This window comes from Chiroxiphia lanceolata, chromosome 1 (assembly GCF_009829145.1).
Source record: "Chiroxiphia lanceolata isolate bChiLan1 chromosome 1, bChiLan1.pri, whole genome shotgun sequence".
NCBI classification, from domain to species: domain Eukaryota; kingdom Metazoa; phylum Chordata; class Aves; order Passeriformes; family Pipridae; genus Chiroxiphia; species Chiroxiphia lanceolata.
The window spans coordinates 69,086,615-69,105,494 of record NC_045637.1 but is presented as its reverse complement, the minus strand read 5'-3'; the positions used below and the strand labels follow the sequence as shown (position 1 = coordinate 69,105,494).

The 18,880-nt window shown below is 38.6% G+C and overlaps 1 protein-coding gene across 8 annotated transcripts in view; it reads left to right on the top strand.

The window, feature by feature from the left end:
- The window catches only part of FHOD3 (formin homology 2 domain containing 3), a 389,282-nt gene that overhangs the window by 176,861 nt on the left and 193,541 nt on the right, over positions 1-18,880 (top strand). For all 8 annotated transcript variants that reach the window (XM_032689383.1, XM_032689376.1, XM_032689370.1 and 5 more), the window contains 2 exons: positions 116-183; positions 14,550-14,655. In XM_032689383.1, the coding sequence (XP_032545274.1) occupies positions 116-183; positions 14,550-14,655 (174 nt within the window). The remainder of the gene's footprint in view (positions 1-115; positions 184-14,549; positions 14,656-18,880) is intronic.

Below are 18,880 nucleotides of genomic sequence, written 5' to 3'. Positions count from 1 at the left end.
CTTCCTAATGGAAAATGGGTGCTATGACTCTTTTGAAAGCTGTACTACATTTTTGCAATGTTGTCAGTTTTGTTTATGCTGAACTTCTTTCTGTTGTCTTTTTTTCTTTTCCCAGAAAAACTTTACAATTCCAACGGACGGGAACTGAGACGAGCACTTTTTTCCTTGAAACAAATATTTCAGGTGAGCAAATAATGGCTATCTATTCTGGGATTTGAACATGAATTTAATTTCTTTTTTTTAAATATTGGGAATAACTTCCTGTTTCTGGCAAAAGAGACTTTTAAGACTTCACTTGTAATGTGGACTTAGCCAATTGCTTCTTAGGGCTTTTTCTTTTTATGGTCTACAAACCTTCCCCTGCTCCTTCAGTCTGTCAGAAGGCAGAACCAGATATGGCATAATGGCACAGTGAGTTGCTGAAACCTACCAGGAAAGGAGAAAATAAAATTGAAACTCTTAGCTGGAATCTTAGACTGCTTATTAGACAGTGGCATAGTTCTGTATTGGGAAGACTGGAAGGGGAATGTTGGCCTTATAATGGACAAAGTCTGGGTTTAAGTCACATCAAAAACTAAAAACGGATGTGGGAGATGTGACAAATCTGTTGAGAAACCAGTATGTACTGGGAGATCTCTGAAGGTGTTTGAATTTAGATTGAGTTTAGAGAAAAAGATTTATTGACTAGTGAGAAAGATACTTCACAGAGCAGAGGAGGACATGGTAGTGACAGATCATTTTGAGGAAAGGCATGGATTTAAATGTGAGTGTTCCTTATGGCGGAGACTTGAAATCAGGAGGATTTTGGGTCCCATGGGGAAGTAGACAATGTGATAGACAGGTGATGTGGATGATAAGAAATGTAATTGAATTGAAAGCTTGGATTTCATATTGGTTTTACTGGATAAGAAGGACTTGAGAATGCTTCAGGGCTGGAAGGAAACTTGTTGGAGAGAACAGGTCAGGAGAAGTGAAAAAAACCCATCTGTGAAAATTAGAGCATGCTGCCAATGTGATTCTAAAATGGAATTCAGTATGATACATTCCATTTCCATCAGTAAATATTAGTGAAATCAATAAGAAGAGCACTTCTCTCCCTTTACTAATGGATCCAAATGGAGGACGACAACCTATAATCCTTTTTTTAGCTACAGGAGGTAGGTAGAAGGATTTCAGCCTCTGGGTTTATCATTTTTTGCTTTGTTTTACATAGACATTTATTCTAAGAATAACATTTTAAAAATCTGTAAGACTGCAGAATTGCAAATTTTCTAAATACACAATGCTTTTTATAGGTTTCAAAGTTAGGCAGTTATGCCAGATTTAAGATTTTCTGAACAATAGGAGTGAATGGTGAAGGACAGACCATTTAATGTAAAATTTTGGTAGTTAAAAATGCCTTCTGGGTCAGAAAAATGTCCCTGAATTTTGAAATTTTTGGACAAAGGAGGACTTCCAGTTCCAAAACAGTTTGGTCATCTCATCACCGCAAATTAGGAAAGCCATTGTCTCTTCAAGGCATTCCAAGGGAGAGACTGTTTGAGAGTCACAAGGATGCAAGCTGGGTTTCCCTGTGAGCTTGCCAAGCAGGTGGACTGTGTGCTCAGAGGAAATCAGGCAGCTTTCCAAGAGTCTTCTCTAGTTTCTTCTCTTTTTGTTCAGCTCAGCTGTTTCTGGGTAGTATTTGTATTTCTCTGATTTTATGTATTCCACTGGTTAATCTGGGCACACACACATATTTAGAAATAAGTGCTAAATCTTTCTTCCCACCCATCCTGCATCTCCCATGCCCTCCCATCCTGAGTTCTTCCAGTTTGGGTATTCATAAATGTTCTCTTCCATTTAGGTTATTTGAAGTTGAGTAGGTATTTCTGAGCACATAGTGCTCAGTACTTTCAGTGAACACACCAACAAGATTTCTCTCTTCCCACGGATCAGCTGGCTTGAAGAGTGGTGAGAGGGAAGGGAAAAGTGATGCACACAACTACATATGAATTTAGTTTTTAAGTGAAACTTGCATGACAGTTTCAAAGCATAACTTTCCTTGAAGAATTCAACTTACCTGCTTTCTAATGTATGTGGTATGGAAAGGAATTTGGGAATTATCAGTTACCACTTAAAGTAGCTCTTTCTGGTAGAACTGTGGCTATTTGTTGAACAAACATACCGTTAAAAAAATCTTCATATACTCTTAAAGTACAGATTCTCATTAGTGGGTAATTGAGAGGTCTTCCTCAAAGTGGAGAGCATTCATATAATATGCTCAAGTGTTTAAGGGAGTACACTTCACTGATAATGAGACCCTGTAACCCCCTGTTTACCTGTCGGCTGCCAACAGTTACCAGCATTGCTAAGGGCATCCTTCACATACAATTTCAGTTTATCTCATAATTAACCATGAGAGAGAATGTAAGATAGTTTTTGTGTCTGTTTTAGAAAGAAAAGCTGTTTGAATTTTTTAGTGAAGAAAAACACAAGTAAATATAAGGCTATATTGTAAAGAAAACACCACTGTCCAAAAGGTCAAACCTGATTTTATTTTTTAGTCTGTGACATGAATGTATGCCAGCATTAGAAATTTATCATTATGTTAAAAGTTTTTTAAAAGTGTGTTTTTCAACATAAATATATTTTTTTTTTATTTTGGGTGCCATTATGTACAGTATTTTAAATTCCTTGAGAGTGTAATATTTTGGAAATAAAATGTTGACTTAAAAAAATGTCCTTATTTTCATTTGAACAAATTTTCAGAGAGACTTTTATGGACACTTCTTCATGTTTTTAAATGCCAAGACAGTTCATATTTTTTATAATCGTTTTGTTACAGCTGAATTAATTTGGCACAGTTCTGTGTCAGTATCATTTTTAATTCAAAGATCTTCAAGGTAATGTGCAGGGACTTATTCGCATTAAGTGGGAATAAGCCCAAGTTTTACATTGACTATGATTTCCAAATAGTCGGAGTTCTTGATTTTTCACGCAAGGCCTCAGGAAAGCTTAGCAATGCTTGGCAAAAGCAATGCCTTTGTTTCAAAATTTAGATGAAAGATCCATTTGGCAAGTCTAAACTTGGAATTTCTCTTTGATTTCTTCTGGTGGGCTGGTTTTGGCAAAATGATAAAGGTTATGTGGAGCATTTTTCTTTGACAGTAATGCCATTCAATTCCTGTCATTCATTCTGAAGGGATGAGAGAGCCACAGTCATCATCTTTTTCTGGATTATACTACAGTATTCTTCTTCTGGTTTAGTAGTATGCTTTTTGACAAACAAACTTACAAAGTAAGATATAATTGACAACCAATATAGCTTATCTCTCTTTGAATGTATTATCTGACAGAATTCTGAGTTGCCTGGTTCTTGTATTTATCAGAATTCATGGTTTTTGTGCGAAGTGCTGAAATTCCCAAAGGCAGAATCCAGCTGAACATGGCACTTACAGAATCAGGCTCAAACAATGTACTTAATACCCTGGTCATGATATCATAAGAGAGTTAGAAGTACAGGTGCTTAAAACATTTAATTCAATATCAATCTAAAAAGCAAAAAAATTGAATATAAGCACAGTAATAAATGTAAATTGGGCTACATGATTTAACATGACCTGTGATACAACTGGGTGTAATATAAAGCAGGCACGTTTTAGAACCTATAAACAAGGGTTTATAAACTTGTAGTTACAAAGCATAGTTACAAATCATGTTGATTTCATAATTTCAAAATATGAAATAACTGGGTAAGAATATGGTATTGTAAGAAAAATAAGAAAGCTATAAAGCATGTTCAAGTCTGTTGAAATCTATGATCTTGTGTAAATCTGCTTCCTAAAGTTTTGGAAAATATTTTTAATCTGTCAATGCATTAGGTTTTCTGGAAAACAGACCTGAAGTGTATGCTTTAAAGTCTTGAGGAAAAAAAACCAGTTTTCTTTTAGGACTGTTTTCCCAACCGAGTGTCATTTGACAAGTGCAGGAGGTCTCCTGTTAGTTTTCTCAAGGAGCCTAGATTCCTATTTTATGTTGTGATCAGAGTATCAAGGGACACAGTTACAAAATTCTCTTACAGAATTTTCTTCTATTGTTGAGAAATTCATTAATCATTGAACAATTGAGCTTTGTGTAAAATGTCACAAAGAACAGCTATGTAGGGGCCCTGGAAACATTATCTAGAAGGTGTTTGGATAGACACAATCTTATCAGTGAATGAAATCAAATGTCACACACTTCAGCTGCTAAGGAGTCATCAATCATCCTTAGGAGTGCAGAAGGAGTATTCTGTGTTTACCTCATTGATCTCAAGGAAGGAGGCTGCTCCTTCCCCTCCTGCAAGCATGACTGATGACTCCTTAGGGTTTGAAGCTGTGTGACACTTGATTTAGGGGCTGCTGTCATCATTTGTGGGGCAGGCTGTCTGCCACCTCTCCCCTTTAAGAGCCCCTTTGGAAGCATTCTTGATTAAGTCATGAAAAAGAGAGAAACTTTCATTTCCTTCCCAAATTGAATTCACCAGAGTTCTGTGTAGCAGTTTACAGATCTGTTTAATCCTGTTTTACAAAGAAGATGTCTCATTACTGTTTAGAGATTATAAATAAAATAGATATGATACATTAAATGTCAAAATCAGTTTCTTAGTTTCATTGGCAAATAGAGTGCCTTCTAGACAATGTTACAGGCTGATATCTAAACAGTTCTTAATGGGACTATAAAATGTGAACTACTTCCACCACAACTATAGCCTGAAAACTTGGGAAGCCACCACTACTCTCATTCATTGAGAATCTTTGAGTTGAAATGGGTAACGTTGTTTAGTGTTGAGCCCCTATCTACTTGAGCTTCCTCAGGTATGTAATACAGTGCCTGACTGTTGTTTGATCTGTTGCTTATCTACCATGAAGAATATCCCTAGTACGGTCTGCTCCAGTTGAGTTTTCTCGTAATTTTTAATTCTTCTATTAACTGGGAGGAAAAACCCACAGTGTGTTGATTCATCTGCTGTCTGCTGAAGGTGCAAAAGATGAAATTCTGTCTCTACCAACTCAGTGGCATAAAATGTCAAATAGAAAACAGCGATTATTGTAAGAAGTTACTTTAGAAGTTACTTTAGTTTCTTTAGACAAGCTTATTTTTTTTTTTTAAAAAAAAGGAAAAATATTGATATCAAAGAATCATTGAATATTAGGGGGTTGGAAGGAACCTGAACCTTAAAGATTTCCAACTCCCCTTGCCATGTGAAGGGGCATATCTCCCTAGACCAGATCACTCAAGGCCTTATCCAACCTGGCTGTGAACACTGTCAGGCTTAGGGCATCTACAAGCTCCCTGGACAACTTGTTCCAGTGTCTAACTACCCTCAGAGTAAAAAATTTCTTCCCAATATCTAATGTAAATTTCCCTTCTTTCAATTTTTACCCATTGCTCCTTGTCCTGTCACTACAGCTTCTGATGAAGGGTCCCTTTCTGGCTTCCCTGTAGGCCCCCTTCAGATACTGGGTTGTTACGAGGTCTCTCTGGAGCCTTCTCTTCTCCAGAATGACCAGGCCCCACTTTCTCAGCCTGGCTTTGTAGGGGAGGTGCTCCAGTGCTATGATCGACTTCATGACCCTCCTCTGGATTTGCTCCAACATTTCCATGTCCTTCTGATGTTGGGGGCACCAGAAGTGTAGGCAGCACTCCAGGTGGGGTCTCACAAGAGCAGCATAGAGGGGGAGAATCACCTCTCTTGACCTGCTGGCCGCGTTGCTTTTGATGCAGCTCAGGATTTTATTGGCTTTCTGGGCTGCCAGTGCACACTGCTGACTCCTGTTGAGTTTTTCATCCACCGTCACCCCCCAAGTCCTTCTCCACAGGGCTGCTCTCAGTCACTTCTCTGCCCAACCTATAGGGATTGCCACGACTTGTGTGCAGAACTTTGCACATCACTTTGTTGAACTTCATCAGGTTTGCATGGGCCCACCTCTCAAGCCTGCCAAGGTCCCTCTGTATGGCATCCCTTCCCTCGAGCAACAAAATTGATTCTTGGAGGTGAATTTTCATTATTGTCATCACTAGATGTCAAACTTTTGCTTAAATATTTTGCCTCACTGAAAGTAAAGAGAGATGGTAATCTCCATGCATGCTGCCATAAAATGTTGCTCCATGTAAATAGAGAAAAGAATAGGAACAAGGGAACAATATAAAAATACTGATATCTGTGTGTCGTGTTATGGCCATGCTTCTACACAGATGTAAATACAATGAGTTGTGAAGGTGTAAAGGCTGGTGGACAGAAGAAAATTAGTGGAGTCAGCAAGGAGGACCGTAGGGAAAATCTTAGACGGAAGAGGAATGGAAGCTTGGCACAGCTGGTGAGGGCAGTACAGTGGGTGAAGTGCATTTGCAATCAGCAGGTTTAGCAAGGGGAAGGAGATTGCATTGAGAGACAAACTGACTGCTTGGTCCTTGCAAGCCCTTCAGCACTAAAATGCTTCTGCCTCAGTTATGTCTAGCAGCTGACTGCCGTTTTGGGATATCCCAGTCCTGGGCAACCTTGTTCTCAAGTTGTTCTTCTGGGTGTGCTGGCGGGAATGTGACAGAAGGCAGACAGCAACTGAACTTACCTATCACCTATCTTGGGGTAGGTTCTGAGTTGCCAAGTATCAGGGAATGAAAATACTTGTCTTAGAGAAATGGACTGCTTGTGACTGCTTGAGACAACAGACTCTGAGGTTTCTCTTTGTTTCATCTTCTAAAAGTAGTGTCCTGACACAAAGTAGAGCTGAGGTTTCATGTTTAGTACAAGACTTGCTTGTTTAACCAATGGCTCATCTGGTCCATACATGGAATTGTTTTGTAGCTGTGTAAATAATTGACATAGAAATGGCAGAACAGTCTTGAGGGACTCATAGGACTTCAGTTTATGTATGTATGTGTATATATATGTGCGTGTGTGTATGTTTTTGGAATGATTTCTTCCCAGATTTGTTTGCAATAGATGACTTGGCTTTTAAAATGGACTGAAATAAACAGTGACAATTGAATTAGATAATATCAGGCACTTCTGGATTGGCAATCTAATATTTTAATTGTATCAATAATTTTGGAGTCCAAAGAACAGAACTATAGTTTCAAGTGTGGGAAAGTAACTATAAATTATATCTTGGCGATCCATGCTCCTTCAATCACTTCCTGACTATGTTTACTCAGTTTTCAAGCCAGAATGAGCTTTTCTAACTGCAAACATTGCAAGCCAATCTTGATCTGTAAAATGCAACCTGTCACTTAGCCAGTAAAAAAGCTGGACTACAGAAATGCTCTGGGATTTCTGTTTCTAATAGAGCACGACATAACTCTTTTATTACTACATCATTGTTGTCTTGTCAATGGGAGTAATTATTTTGCTGGTAGCTTTAGCAGATGTGATGCATACTGAAGGCAGGTAGCAATAGTTAAAAATAATCTTATGGAGGCTTAATTGTGGTGTATTTCTAATATAGGCTCTGGTGTTTCAGAGCTTGGCAGCCGAAAGGGCAGCTGAGAGGAATTGCCTGTTAATTTTCCATTGCTACTGGGATGGTACATTGTATAAGCATTTGAAATTATATGGGGAAATTATGTGTGTGTATATATATATTTGAAATTGTGTGGCTCTTGGGTAATGGAAGTGTGTTATGGTCATAGCCCTGTGCTACCACATTGCTACTGCTGCCCAGGGCAGTCAGATTAGGAGCAAAGTATGGGGTTGTTTGGGATTTTTTTGTATATGTGAGGGTGTGCCAGAGTTGGAGGAATGCTTAGGAAAGGAGATAGTAGATTTCTATTCTCCATGCGCTATTAAGTATAGGAAGGGCAGAATAAGGACCTACTCATCATCGATGCTTTTGCTAATAGAAACCCGGATTTTATCATCCTGTCTTTATTCACTTAGTAATAGAGAAAGATTTTCAAGTGTATTGGGTGGTAGTCCTTTATTTTACTTTTTTTGTGGTGGAGTGCCAGAGGTATTGTCATTTGAGATTTATGCCAGCAAAAGCCTGCAGTCGTGCACAGTTTGCTCTTTGACCTGCCTCCTCCTTCCTCCCTTTCCTCACCAGTCAGCTGCTGTCCCTCTGCTGCTAATTTACATCCCTAAATGAATGAAGCTTAATCCCTAAACCTTAATCCTCCTAAAACCAGCTGAACTTTGTGATCCTGTCTTGACTTTTCAGGAGATTAAAAAAAGGGGGTGTAGTGAAAAAAAATGTGCTTTAACTTCTAAAGAGTGCAGCCATCATTTATATTTTTGGGAGGACTTTCTGCAAGTGCACTGGCATTTTATTGATTGATGTATTTTTCCTAGTTACTTTATTTTTTCCACATTGAGCATAATCATCTGGGGTTTCTGTTTCAATTCTGCTTCCTTGCTGTGCAGTGTGTACTCCTGGCAGGGGAACCTGAGTAAGAGGGGTTTCCAAAGAGACCTTGCTCAGGCGTATTAATGTGGAGTGGGGACGGTACACTTTGCCAGCATACTATTTCATAGATGAACATAGGGGAGTGAAAATTTTGTTAGCTCTCCCTCTTAACAAGTAGGGATGTTTACTTCAGGAACCAAGCAGTGTCTGAATGAGGCATGACCTTTGTGCTTGTAGGACTCTCTATTGGTAGGCTGCCAGCATCTTGTCCTGGAAGATTTCAGGCAGCAGAGGAGGATGCTTCTCCACTTTAAGTCTGATAGGGTTTACATTTCTGGTCATATGCACGGTGCACAGTGAATTGGAAATATTCATCTTGTCTTTTGCCAAGGTGAATTATCACAACGTTAAAATGTGAATGCGGTAATCTTTGTGAAGTTACCATTTTTGATTTACAGACAAAAACAGAAGTGGCCTGATAGTCAGAGTTTAAATCTCTCTTAATAGGGATGTTGTAGAGTGACAGAGCAGAGAGGGAAGCTCTTCCTCAAGCAGAGAGTGAAGTACATCAACCACTGGAGCTCAATGTGAAGGCAATCCCCTCTTATAAACCCACAGGCAAAGCTTAGCAAGGAGATTCTCATGGCTATGACTGGTACCTTGTCTGTTTGTGCTGCTCTTACTTCTAGATTGGATCATAGCAACTTTTGCATTTTGGTAGGTTTGGTTAGTACAGAATGTGATTGCTGGCCCAGTAATATGTCATGTGGAGAGCACAGGCTGGGGAACCCCATGGTTTTCCTTATTTAAAGAAATTAACATTATAAAATGTACAATGTTTCACTTTGTAACAGAAACAGAAGAGAATTATACAACATAGAATTAAATATGGGAATGCTCCAGCAACCTGAAAGAACGGGATAGCTTATGAAAGGAAAGGGAAACAAAAAAAAACCTCATACAAATGAGATTCTTCTTGGTGGAAATCTTATAGACATGCAACTTGTTATGTGCTATGACTCCTTGGAAAGATGTGTTCTGCACAGCTGTTAGCCACGTAAGAGAGAAATATGTATACGCATATCCAAGTGTGAATATTCAGTTACTAATCCAGTTTCCCAAAAAAATACTTTGAATGGAGCTTTCAGCAGAACTTCTTATGTTAAAAAAAAAAAAAAAAATTCCTCTTGAGAAACTCTGTTCCAAAACCTCAATTCTTACTAGGAAACAAAGCAACTTTCTTAAAATAATCATGCTTTGGGTAAAAGCTTTCAAACATATGGCCCACAGAAATAGCAGGCTTCAGAAAGATTTATGTTTAACAGTGTATAAACAATTTATCTTTGCACGTGGAAGCTGCACGTCAGATAAAATGTGTTCTTGCAAAGTGCCATTCCTTGGAAAAAAGTCTTCAGTCTCCATCTTCAGGTAAGACCCTGTAGAACTGCATTAGAGAATATATTGAATGGTACAGAGATAAGAGAATGGGTAGGAAAGGAGACATTCCTTCCACATGCTACTTCTGCTAGTCGCACATGAGCACAGTGTACACTGTTTGTGGGGTCCTTTTAGTAGGTAGGCTGAGTTTTGGAGGTGAAATTATGATTTGTGCATTTTGTCAACCACTTAAACAGGCTTTAAACTCACCAGATTGAGTATATTTGATGCTTCATTACACATTGCACAAAAATAGACGTTTATTGCACAGACATACATTATCTTGTTTTTTCTTCCTCCAAGATACCTAAAGAAAGGAAGAGCTATTCTATTTCAAGTCTATGAATAAATGAGTAAAATACAGTTTCTGATGAAGACAATGGTATGTTTTCATGAAGACTTTAAGTAGTCAGCCTTCGTGTCACTGCACAATCTTTATGGTTGCAGGAGCTTAGCAGGAAGCTTTGAGAGCTTTGCCTGTGTTTTGCTGCTTTTCTCATCAAGGCCTTAATGTCTTCTGATTAAGGGATCATAAATCTTTGCAATATTAGCAGAGGAGTCCATTTCCATAGCAAATGACAACATTTCTCTGCCTCCTTCTAGCTGTTATCACACACATGTGGCAGATACTTGTATGTATCATTGTCACACACATGCCATATATTCTGCACAATGAATGCTCTCTTCCTGGAAACCTGAACCTCTTACCACTGCTAGAGAGTACCCTTTACTCTTAAGGTCACCTAACTCGGCAAGTCAGTGAGTTAATGGGTCTGAAAAGATTATCCTAGACCAAAATTGATGTAAACATTCTCCTTTCAGTGTGGAACGTATGGGCTTGAATGCCTTTCATCTTTCGCTGCACATTCCAGATGTTTGCTTCTTTCCTCTCATCATATATACATGGTGGTATAGATAATGTACCGAGTTCAGATTTATGCCTAGATCCTGATGTGTTTGTACTCTGCTTCATTACACCTTCTTTTTCCCTTTTATTTGGGAAAAGGAGAAGTACCTTAAAAGCCTTTCTTTAATTCAGGTTTGATTTGTTTATTCCATGCTCTCCCAAAGCAGACCGGTTAGAGTTCCTCATGCCCCTTCATTTCCTCTGCTGTCCCTCTGCAATATATCTCCTTTCAGTCAAGGGTGACTCCATGACTTGGTTGCTTTGAAAAAGTTCAAGGCGGCAGATCTCAAAATTTGCTTTGAAAAGGTCCTTCTTAAAAAAAAAAAAAAAATCACAAACATAAAAACAGATTTTTAGCTTGGTTATTTTGACAATCAAATGCTAATTTCTAATTTTTCCCCAGGTGATGCACTAATATACATTCACTATTTAAGATTATGGGGAACATCCTAAAGGTGTAATGGGTATTTCAGTTTTTATCTTTAACTGAATGTCAACAGCCCTTAATGGATAATGCTGTTAAAAATTTTATTTTGTTTTTTGGGTTCAACCTGAAGGACTCTGAAGCTTCACTACTGTTATCTTCTCCGGTATATGGACAATTTATTTTTTTTTTATCATACGAATGCCATTTATTTTTCCCAAAGAGGCATGGTAGGTCTATTGATAAGTGTCAGAATCCAAATACCACAGTTATTCTTCCTTTTGCCTGTTTTTCCAGTCTTTTTTATTTCACTGGGTCAATCCAGAATGGATTATTTTTTTCCTCAATTCAAGGAGAATGCAAACACACTTGATGCAAAATCAAAACAAATGCTTGAGTATCAACAAAAGGTGTTTAAAAAACAAGGAAATGTTTTTGGCTCGGATAACGCCATCTGGAAAAATGATTATTATTTCACTCAACAATTTGATTGCTATATATATTATTTCTCTTTAATTAGACAACTGTGTTGTCTAAGTATACACCTATTTGTCATCTGATTTTTAGAAAAGCTATTTTGGAGGGTGTTTTCCCCACAGCTTTCTTGATTCTGCACAAATCTACCAGTTTCTGTTAGTTTTTCTAAATTCTACGTACTCCTGTCATTGCTGTCCCTTGCCTTTGCTCCCACTACTGCCCACTCTGAGCAGGGGAAATTTGGCACCTTCTTTTTTTTAGTAGCAGGGAATTTTTAATCATTGATCTTGGCATATAGAGTAACTTATTTTCTAGGCTTGCAAAGTCTTTGTGAATTACCATGATGCATAGCCTTAGTTTACCTGAACCTTTAATACATTTTCCATTAAGCTTAGCTGACAGATTCCATGGATATGTTTCTTCTCTTGAGTTTTAGGAGAAAAAAAATTCAAAATTCTTGAAGAACAAGAAAGTATTCAGGTATCTTTGAGTTAAAAACACCATAACAAAGGGATGTATGGGAGGGAGAAGTTGCCTGGCAGCCACAGAGGAGAATCTCCTGGGTTCCCTGGGTATGGTTCTGCCTCCCTGCACTGCTGAAGGTTCCTCTCCATGTAAAGTGAGCTGGAATGTTACTTGCTGTCCACTGTGATTTGGATCTGTGTGTTGCATGAATGCATATTTATTTATGCATTTATTTGCAGCTACTTGATTTTAAATGAAGTACCCCAAGTTTAGGGCGAAGGAACCTGAAATTTATATTTGATCATCAGAGAGTATTTTATCTTGGGTCCTTTTCTTATTTTTCCAAGACTCCAGTTTTTGTGAAATGTTGTTCTGGAAGTTTACCAGGTGAATTTTGGCCTCTCTTGCTACACCATGCCCTTTCTTAGCCCCCGTCCCACGCATGAGGACGTGCTCTTTAGATTGACAACTCGTCCAAACATACATCAGCCTCAGTGCCAGCCAAAGATTCTCTTCTGTAAAGCTGTCCTGAGCTGCTCAGTGTAAACAAACATCTTAATTCTTCTGTTCTTGTCTAGTATGTCAAAGGGAATTCTCTGGTGGGCCACAGGAGAGGGGGATCTGTGCATGCACCTTAAAAACAGGGTTAGGTGCAGAAATCGGTGTGTAATTAGGTAATTAGTACTGTCTGTATTAACAAGTAGCTTGGCAGTGTCCCCTTCTGCTACCCCTCTGTTAATCTCACTGTCTTTTGAGTGTGACAAATGGATAGAGGAAATTTGTTGTCTTCATGAAATAGTTTGCTTGCATCCGTAGTGCCCTGGTCTGACATAGGACTTTGTAAACTTCTTAGCTCTTGTATCTAGCTACTGAAAAAAAAACAAACAAACCACTCTCAAAATGTAAAACATTGAGACTAAGAAATAAATAAAAAGAAAATAGGTCAAGTGTGCACAGTGGTGAATTTTATCTTATGTATTTTGGGCTTTTAAGATATACTCTTGCCAAGATGTGTAGGATGATTGTATGTTTCCTCTTTATATGATTTTCAAAGGATAAATCACCTTTATCGTGTGATAAATTTGTGTATCTATGCATGACTGTATAATATTTTTTAAATTGTTTTAACGAATTTGACCTGCAGAAACATTAAATGGGGTTTTCTCTCATAATTTCTAAATTTCTCAGAATTTGCTAGAATCACATTGCAGTTTTAAATATCCCATTTGGTCAGGCTATAAAAATTACATAAATTACCTGGTGAAAGAAGGAAATTTGTAAGAAATAAACTGTCAGACTGAAATAAACTTGCAGTAAGTGAATTGTCACACGAAAAGGGGCTTGATTATTTTATTTCTCTTTGCAGTTTTCTAAGTGTGAAATTCTTTGCAGTGAATTCAGAAATCACTCTCAACAAATCTGTATGGATCTTGGCTTCGCAGGGCTGCATTACTGGAAAGCTGAAATTTATATCTGTCACACTGCTGTGTATGAAAACATAAATTAAGGATACTTAAGGGACTCAGCAACTGTGATTGTCTGCTGAGTTCTCCATTAATATCTTAAATTGGTTTTACGCCTAGTTTGCGTGACTAATTCATTAACTACTGTTTAATCAAGTTTTTAGTAGCTTCTTGTTTGTCTACATGAACCTTCTGTAAGAGGAGAAGGCAAGCTTTAGATATGATGCTCTGTAGTCCCTTGGCACAGCAGTTATGTATGTAGGGCCCAGGAAACCCCTTGTCTTCCTGATGTCACATACACCTGTGATATGGGGTCATTCTGCTGCACTGAGTAAAGGACTGGTGGTTACAAAACAATGAGTCACATCAGCAAGTTGAGTGAGTCACTTGCTTCAAGAGAAGTGAAGCAAGTCACTTCTCTTACATTTGCTGTTTTCCATCGCAGTGTGGGAATATTATCTGCTAGTGTTCTTATCTTCAACGCTACACTTTCCCATTCTAAATATAATGTACTAATATAATGAATTAATATTATGTTAGGATAATGAATATAATATTACATTGCAATAAAACCAGTTTTAAACTTTTACTGTACACACTTTAAATACTGAAACTGGAATTATGCTAAGGCATTGAGATGGCGTTCTCTTGTTGAGCCTGACCATTTAGGGCTTTAAGGATGTTTGTTTATGTGATATGATGAGATTATAGTATCTCAGAGAATGTTTTCAAGCCTTCAATGAAATTATAAAAAGTCTTATTTTACAGATTTTAATTTTCTGTAGTTGACTGAAAGATAAAATCTTGTACTTTCATGCTTTGTGCTGATGTGTTTCATTCTGATTTTAAAACTCAGAAGTCTTCTGTATAACAACTTTCGTATCAACTTGCTTACATCATGGGAAACATAAAGTCAATTTTGCAAGCATGTATTTGGTTTTACATTATAATAGATCCTGTTTGTTTGTTTTTCAAAATTCTAATGCAGCTTTTCCTTTCTCCTGTGACAGGATGACAAGGACTTGGTTCATGAGTTTGTTGTTGCTGAAGGTCTGACTTGCTTAATCAAAGTGGGAGCAGAGGCCGACCAGAATTATCAGAACTACATCCTGAGAGGTAAAGGAAATGTATCCAAAAGTTGTTTTTATTGCTTGGAAGGTCTCACAGGTCTGTGGCAACTTGAGGTGTTAAGTGTCTTTGAACGTGCTTCTCGGTCTGGTTCTGATTCTTGCATGTTATACACAAGAAAATTAAGGGAAGCCTAATACTCACTGCTGAGCAGAACAAATTGGAATATTTGCAATACTGATAGTCTCCCCATTGCCCACCTTTTCTTGGAGATTATACTGCAACTCTGTAATTCTAAGAAAAGGCACTCTAAAACCTTTACAAAGGAGCTGCTGTGAGCAGGCTGTAGTCAGCAATGGAGCCATTTTGTGACCAGTGTTTCTCTCCTGTTCTTGCAGCGATGGGTGGCTGTTGACCTCCCAAGTGCAACGGTTTTCTTTGTGCTGCTTAGACTGTTCAAAAGTGCCATGGAAATACAGAGGGGCAGCAGCCAGTCTGCACCATCACCCTGCTGGGAGATGTATTTTTGTATCCCTTCTGTCTGTTGTGCTGCAGCAGAATGCAGCATCATCAGTACCTATGGCTATCATGCAGTATCTATGGAATAAAAAGTGAGAAAGTCATACTTAATGGGACAGTTGGCTGGAAACAGTTTTTAGATATCTGATATTTTGGAGTTAAACAGGTAATAAGAGGTTTACGTTCTGATCTTTGCACTTAAAAGATAACTGGCAAAGGCAAGGTTTGGAGAGTGATGTGGAAAAGGATTAGAAAGCTGATTTACTCTATTGTGGCCCAAATAGAAACTCAAGACTGTAAATTTGAACTGTTTCTTCAGTATTTGGAGGGGAGAACAGTCACACCAAAGGATTTTTACTGCCACATGATCTCAGAGTAAATAGCGAGTGCTAATGAATACATAGTTGTGGTGAATTGTTCATTTGAATTTTCTTAGACTGACATATATATCTGTATTTAAAAATGTCACTTTGTTATATTTAACTGTTAAAACTCAAACTGCAAATTCAGGAGAAAAAAAAAGAAAACAAACAAAAAATAAGTAGAAGGATTTTGTAAGAAGCAGAAATGCACGCTTAAGTTATAGAAAACAAGGATTCAAGCAGTTAAGTATGGCTTCATGAGAAGATTTTGAAGATAAGACTGTGCAAATACCAGCTTTTGGAGGTGTAAAAGAAACAAACCAGTACCACAGAAGTTATGTTCTATGTCAGTAGTTCTGCAGTCATAGAAATGTACTTGAATAGTAGACAGGGACACAGCAACATGTGTCCTAAAATGTTTCTGGGAGAAAACTGGCCATCAATGATCTCAAAAAATTCAGACTGGAAATAAAGTAAAAGTCTGTATTGGACAGTCTGGCCTTCAGACTGGGGACCTTTCCCTTCCCTTTCCCCTCCCCTCCCCTGCCCCCTCTTCTCTCCCCTTCACACATCCTGATGCATCCAGAATTCAGGGAGAAAGAATGATCTCTTTCTTGCTGTGGCTGTCAAGAGCTTGGTATCCATGATCTAAAGTTAGAAATTTTCCACTGAATTCAATGAATGATAAAGGAGAGCCTTATTGCCAATGTCCACGGCATCATACTAATGAAACTGCAAACTCATCTTGTTGCATTGTTATTAACAAGTGATTACAGCTTGTTCAAAATAAATATAAAAGCAAGCAAACAAAACAACAACAAAAACTATGTAGAAGTATGCCATAAAGCTAAACACATTATTTTAGGAAGATGCTTTTAGAGATTGGTACCTTCTCAAATCAGGTCTTTTTTTCCCTATTTTGCTACTGTGGGAAGCTGAAGTTTCTCTCTGGGTAGTGTATCCTGGCATCTTTTACAATAATATGATTTTTCTGTGTGATGTGGGTTTTATTTCAGAAGCTAAATTGATCTTGATGGCCTTTCAGGAAGTTCAAAGCTTGTTACAACTCCAAGATTATGTCAGCTGGTTTGCAATTCCAGGAGCCAGCATGTACTTTCTGAATACATCTACATGTGCAATGAGATAAAGAACGGTTTGGAAGTACAGTATAGCCAGACAATCTTATCTAAATACATTGAGGAGGGTGCTGAAAAGAAGCATTAAATACATCGTGTAAGAGGGTTTCTGGTATATTGTTTTTGGAAGATCATAGTGATTGGTTAGGGTTTTTTTAATGACAGTTGTGTGTATTTATTGTAGTGTTGCATTTTACTCAACCTGAAGTAGTGAGTGAATAGGTGAATAAATTTTACTGAAGGTACATGGCAGTTGGCACTGAGGTTGTCCCATAAGCTTTAAACTCAATGTTAAGCAGTAGAGATCTGCGAACTAAAAAGTAGTTGTTGTCTAAATTTTTTGTACCTTGCTGCTGTGGTGTTCTTGTTCTGCAGATCCTTTCGGAGTGGAATATATTCTCCTTATTTTCACTGCATTTAACCTAAGTCATAAATGGGTTGGATTTCTCCTTAGTTCCATGTTTCTCCAGCACCTTTGGTGTAATTCACTGTTTTCCTCTTGCAATCCTAACCCAGCTTGCAGAGCTTGTGACAATAAGTGGCAGCCTTAGACATGGCATTGCCTTCTCTGCTTCCGGGGCTCACCCACATGCGACTGCCTGACATCTTAACTGAGCAATTTCCCAGTATTTCACATGAACTTGTTTGCCTGTACTTATCAAGAAATAGCTTTTGTCTCAGTCTGAAGAAACTGGAATGTTTGCTAAAGAGGATTAGTTATGAGACAGACCAAACTCCTCTCTCTCAGCAATTGTAAATTCAAAAATTAAGGGACTTTAATGGAGGAAGTGTGGAAAAAAAGAAGAAATAACAACCCTTTATTAAAAGATATATGTATATTGGCAAGAACAGTAACAGAACACAAAACCAACTAAACAATACTCCTGTACTCAAAAGTCCCTTTCAAACAAAAGAAACAGTCTGAATACTTCTCTGTCCTTTAGCGCAGTTCTGATCACGGTCGGCAGGGGGCGCTGTTGGATCACTGGAGGTGCAGAGCCTGCAGTGCTCTGTGTTGGCCTGCAGGGGGCGCTGTTGGGCTCTGGCGGTCACCACGTGGGGAGGGGGGTCTGGGGGGTGGTGGGAGAAGCCAAAAAGAAAACGGAGACCCTTCCCCCAATGGAAGAAGGGCAGAAGGAAAAGCAGTCCACCCCCACGGGACTCACTGTTGTTCTCAGATGACAATGTTCCAAGGCTCCTCCCTTCTCTCCCAGCGAGCACACAACTCTCCGATGAAAAACCCAGTAGGTCCCAGCTGGAGTCACGAGGCAGCGTGTGAGCCGATCGAGGCCGGTGTTCAGGCCTCACCAGGACGAAAAACCAGAAAGACCAGCTTCCAGGCCTTTTCCCCAAAAATGCCCGGACACAGACCCTGTCTCCGTCCCAGAGAGAGAACTCCACAGTCTCCATTCTCCCCTCTGAGAAGAGCCAGCCACCCCCTCCCAAAACTCCTCCCCTCTCCCCCCAGCTTCTCATGGGCCATCCGTTAGGAATGTGGTCTCGCCAGCTAGGTTCTTTTGTAAGGCTAATTGACCCCCATCCCCCCACTCACTCCATTTTCTTACAGTGGAGCAGGGGAAGAAAAATTCCCCTATTGGATTTATAACCTATAACAGCTTTATACCTAGGAGGGAAAATAAGGTGGAAATATATGTATACTTAAGGGCTGTAGGTGGTTCAGTGCATTCAAGGTACAAGTTATTTCTTGAGGACATTGCTTTCCTTTTTCCAAAAGTCTGCATTGTTTCACTCTAATGTTTCCTGGTTGTGAATTTCTGCTTAGGGGTTTTGACTTGGTTCAAGCCAGACTGAGCTGCCAGAAAAATGACTAAATATGAGTCACGAAAATTTAAGTTACTTTAATGGGTAATGAAGAGAAGGTAAATGTGGCTTTTACATACAATGCTGAAAAATCCAGAAAGTTTATTGTTGAATGCTAAAGAATGACTGTTTATTTCTGCTCAGGTCCCTTGATCTAGGGCTGTTTCCCACAGTGTTACCATTTGTCTGGAAACCAACAGTGGCCAGGACTTCTCTCTCGAGTTACTCTTTTGAAAGACTAGTTTAGAAAACAGCTTTTGTTCTTTCCTACTTGTTAGTTCTTCAGCTTAAATTTATTCTTCAATATTCCTTCTAATTATTATGGACCTCTACAGAAACTGTGTTTTGCGGGATTTTTATTCCCCATGAAAACAGATTTGTATTCCTTTTGTTATTTCCCCCTTTTTTTTTTCTTTGGTGACAAGAATCCATAAG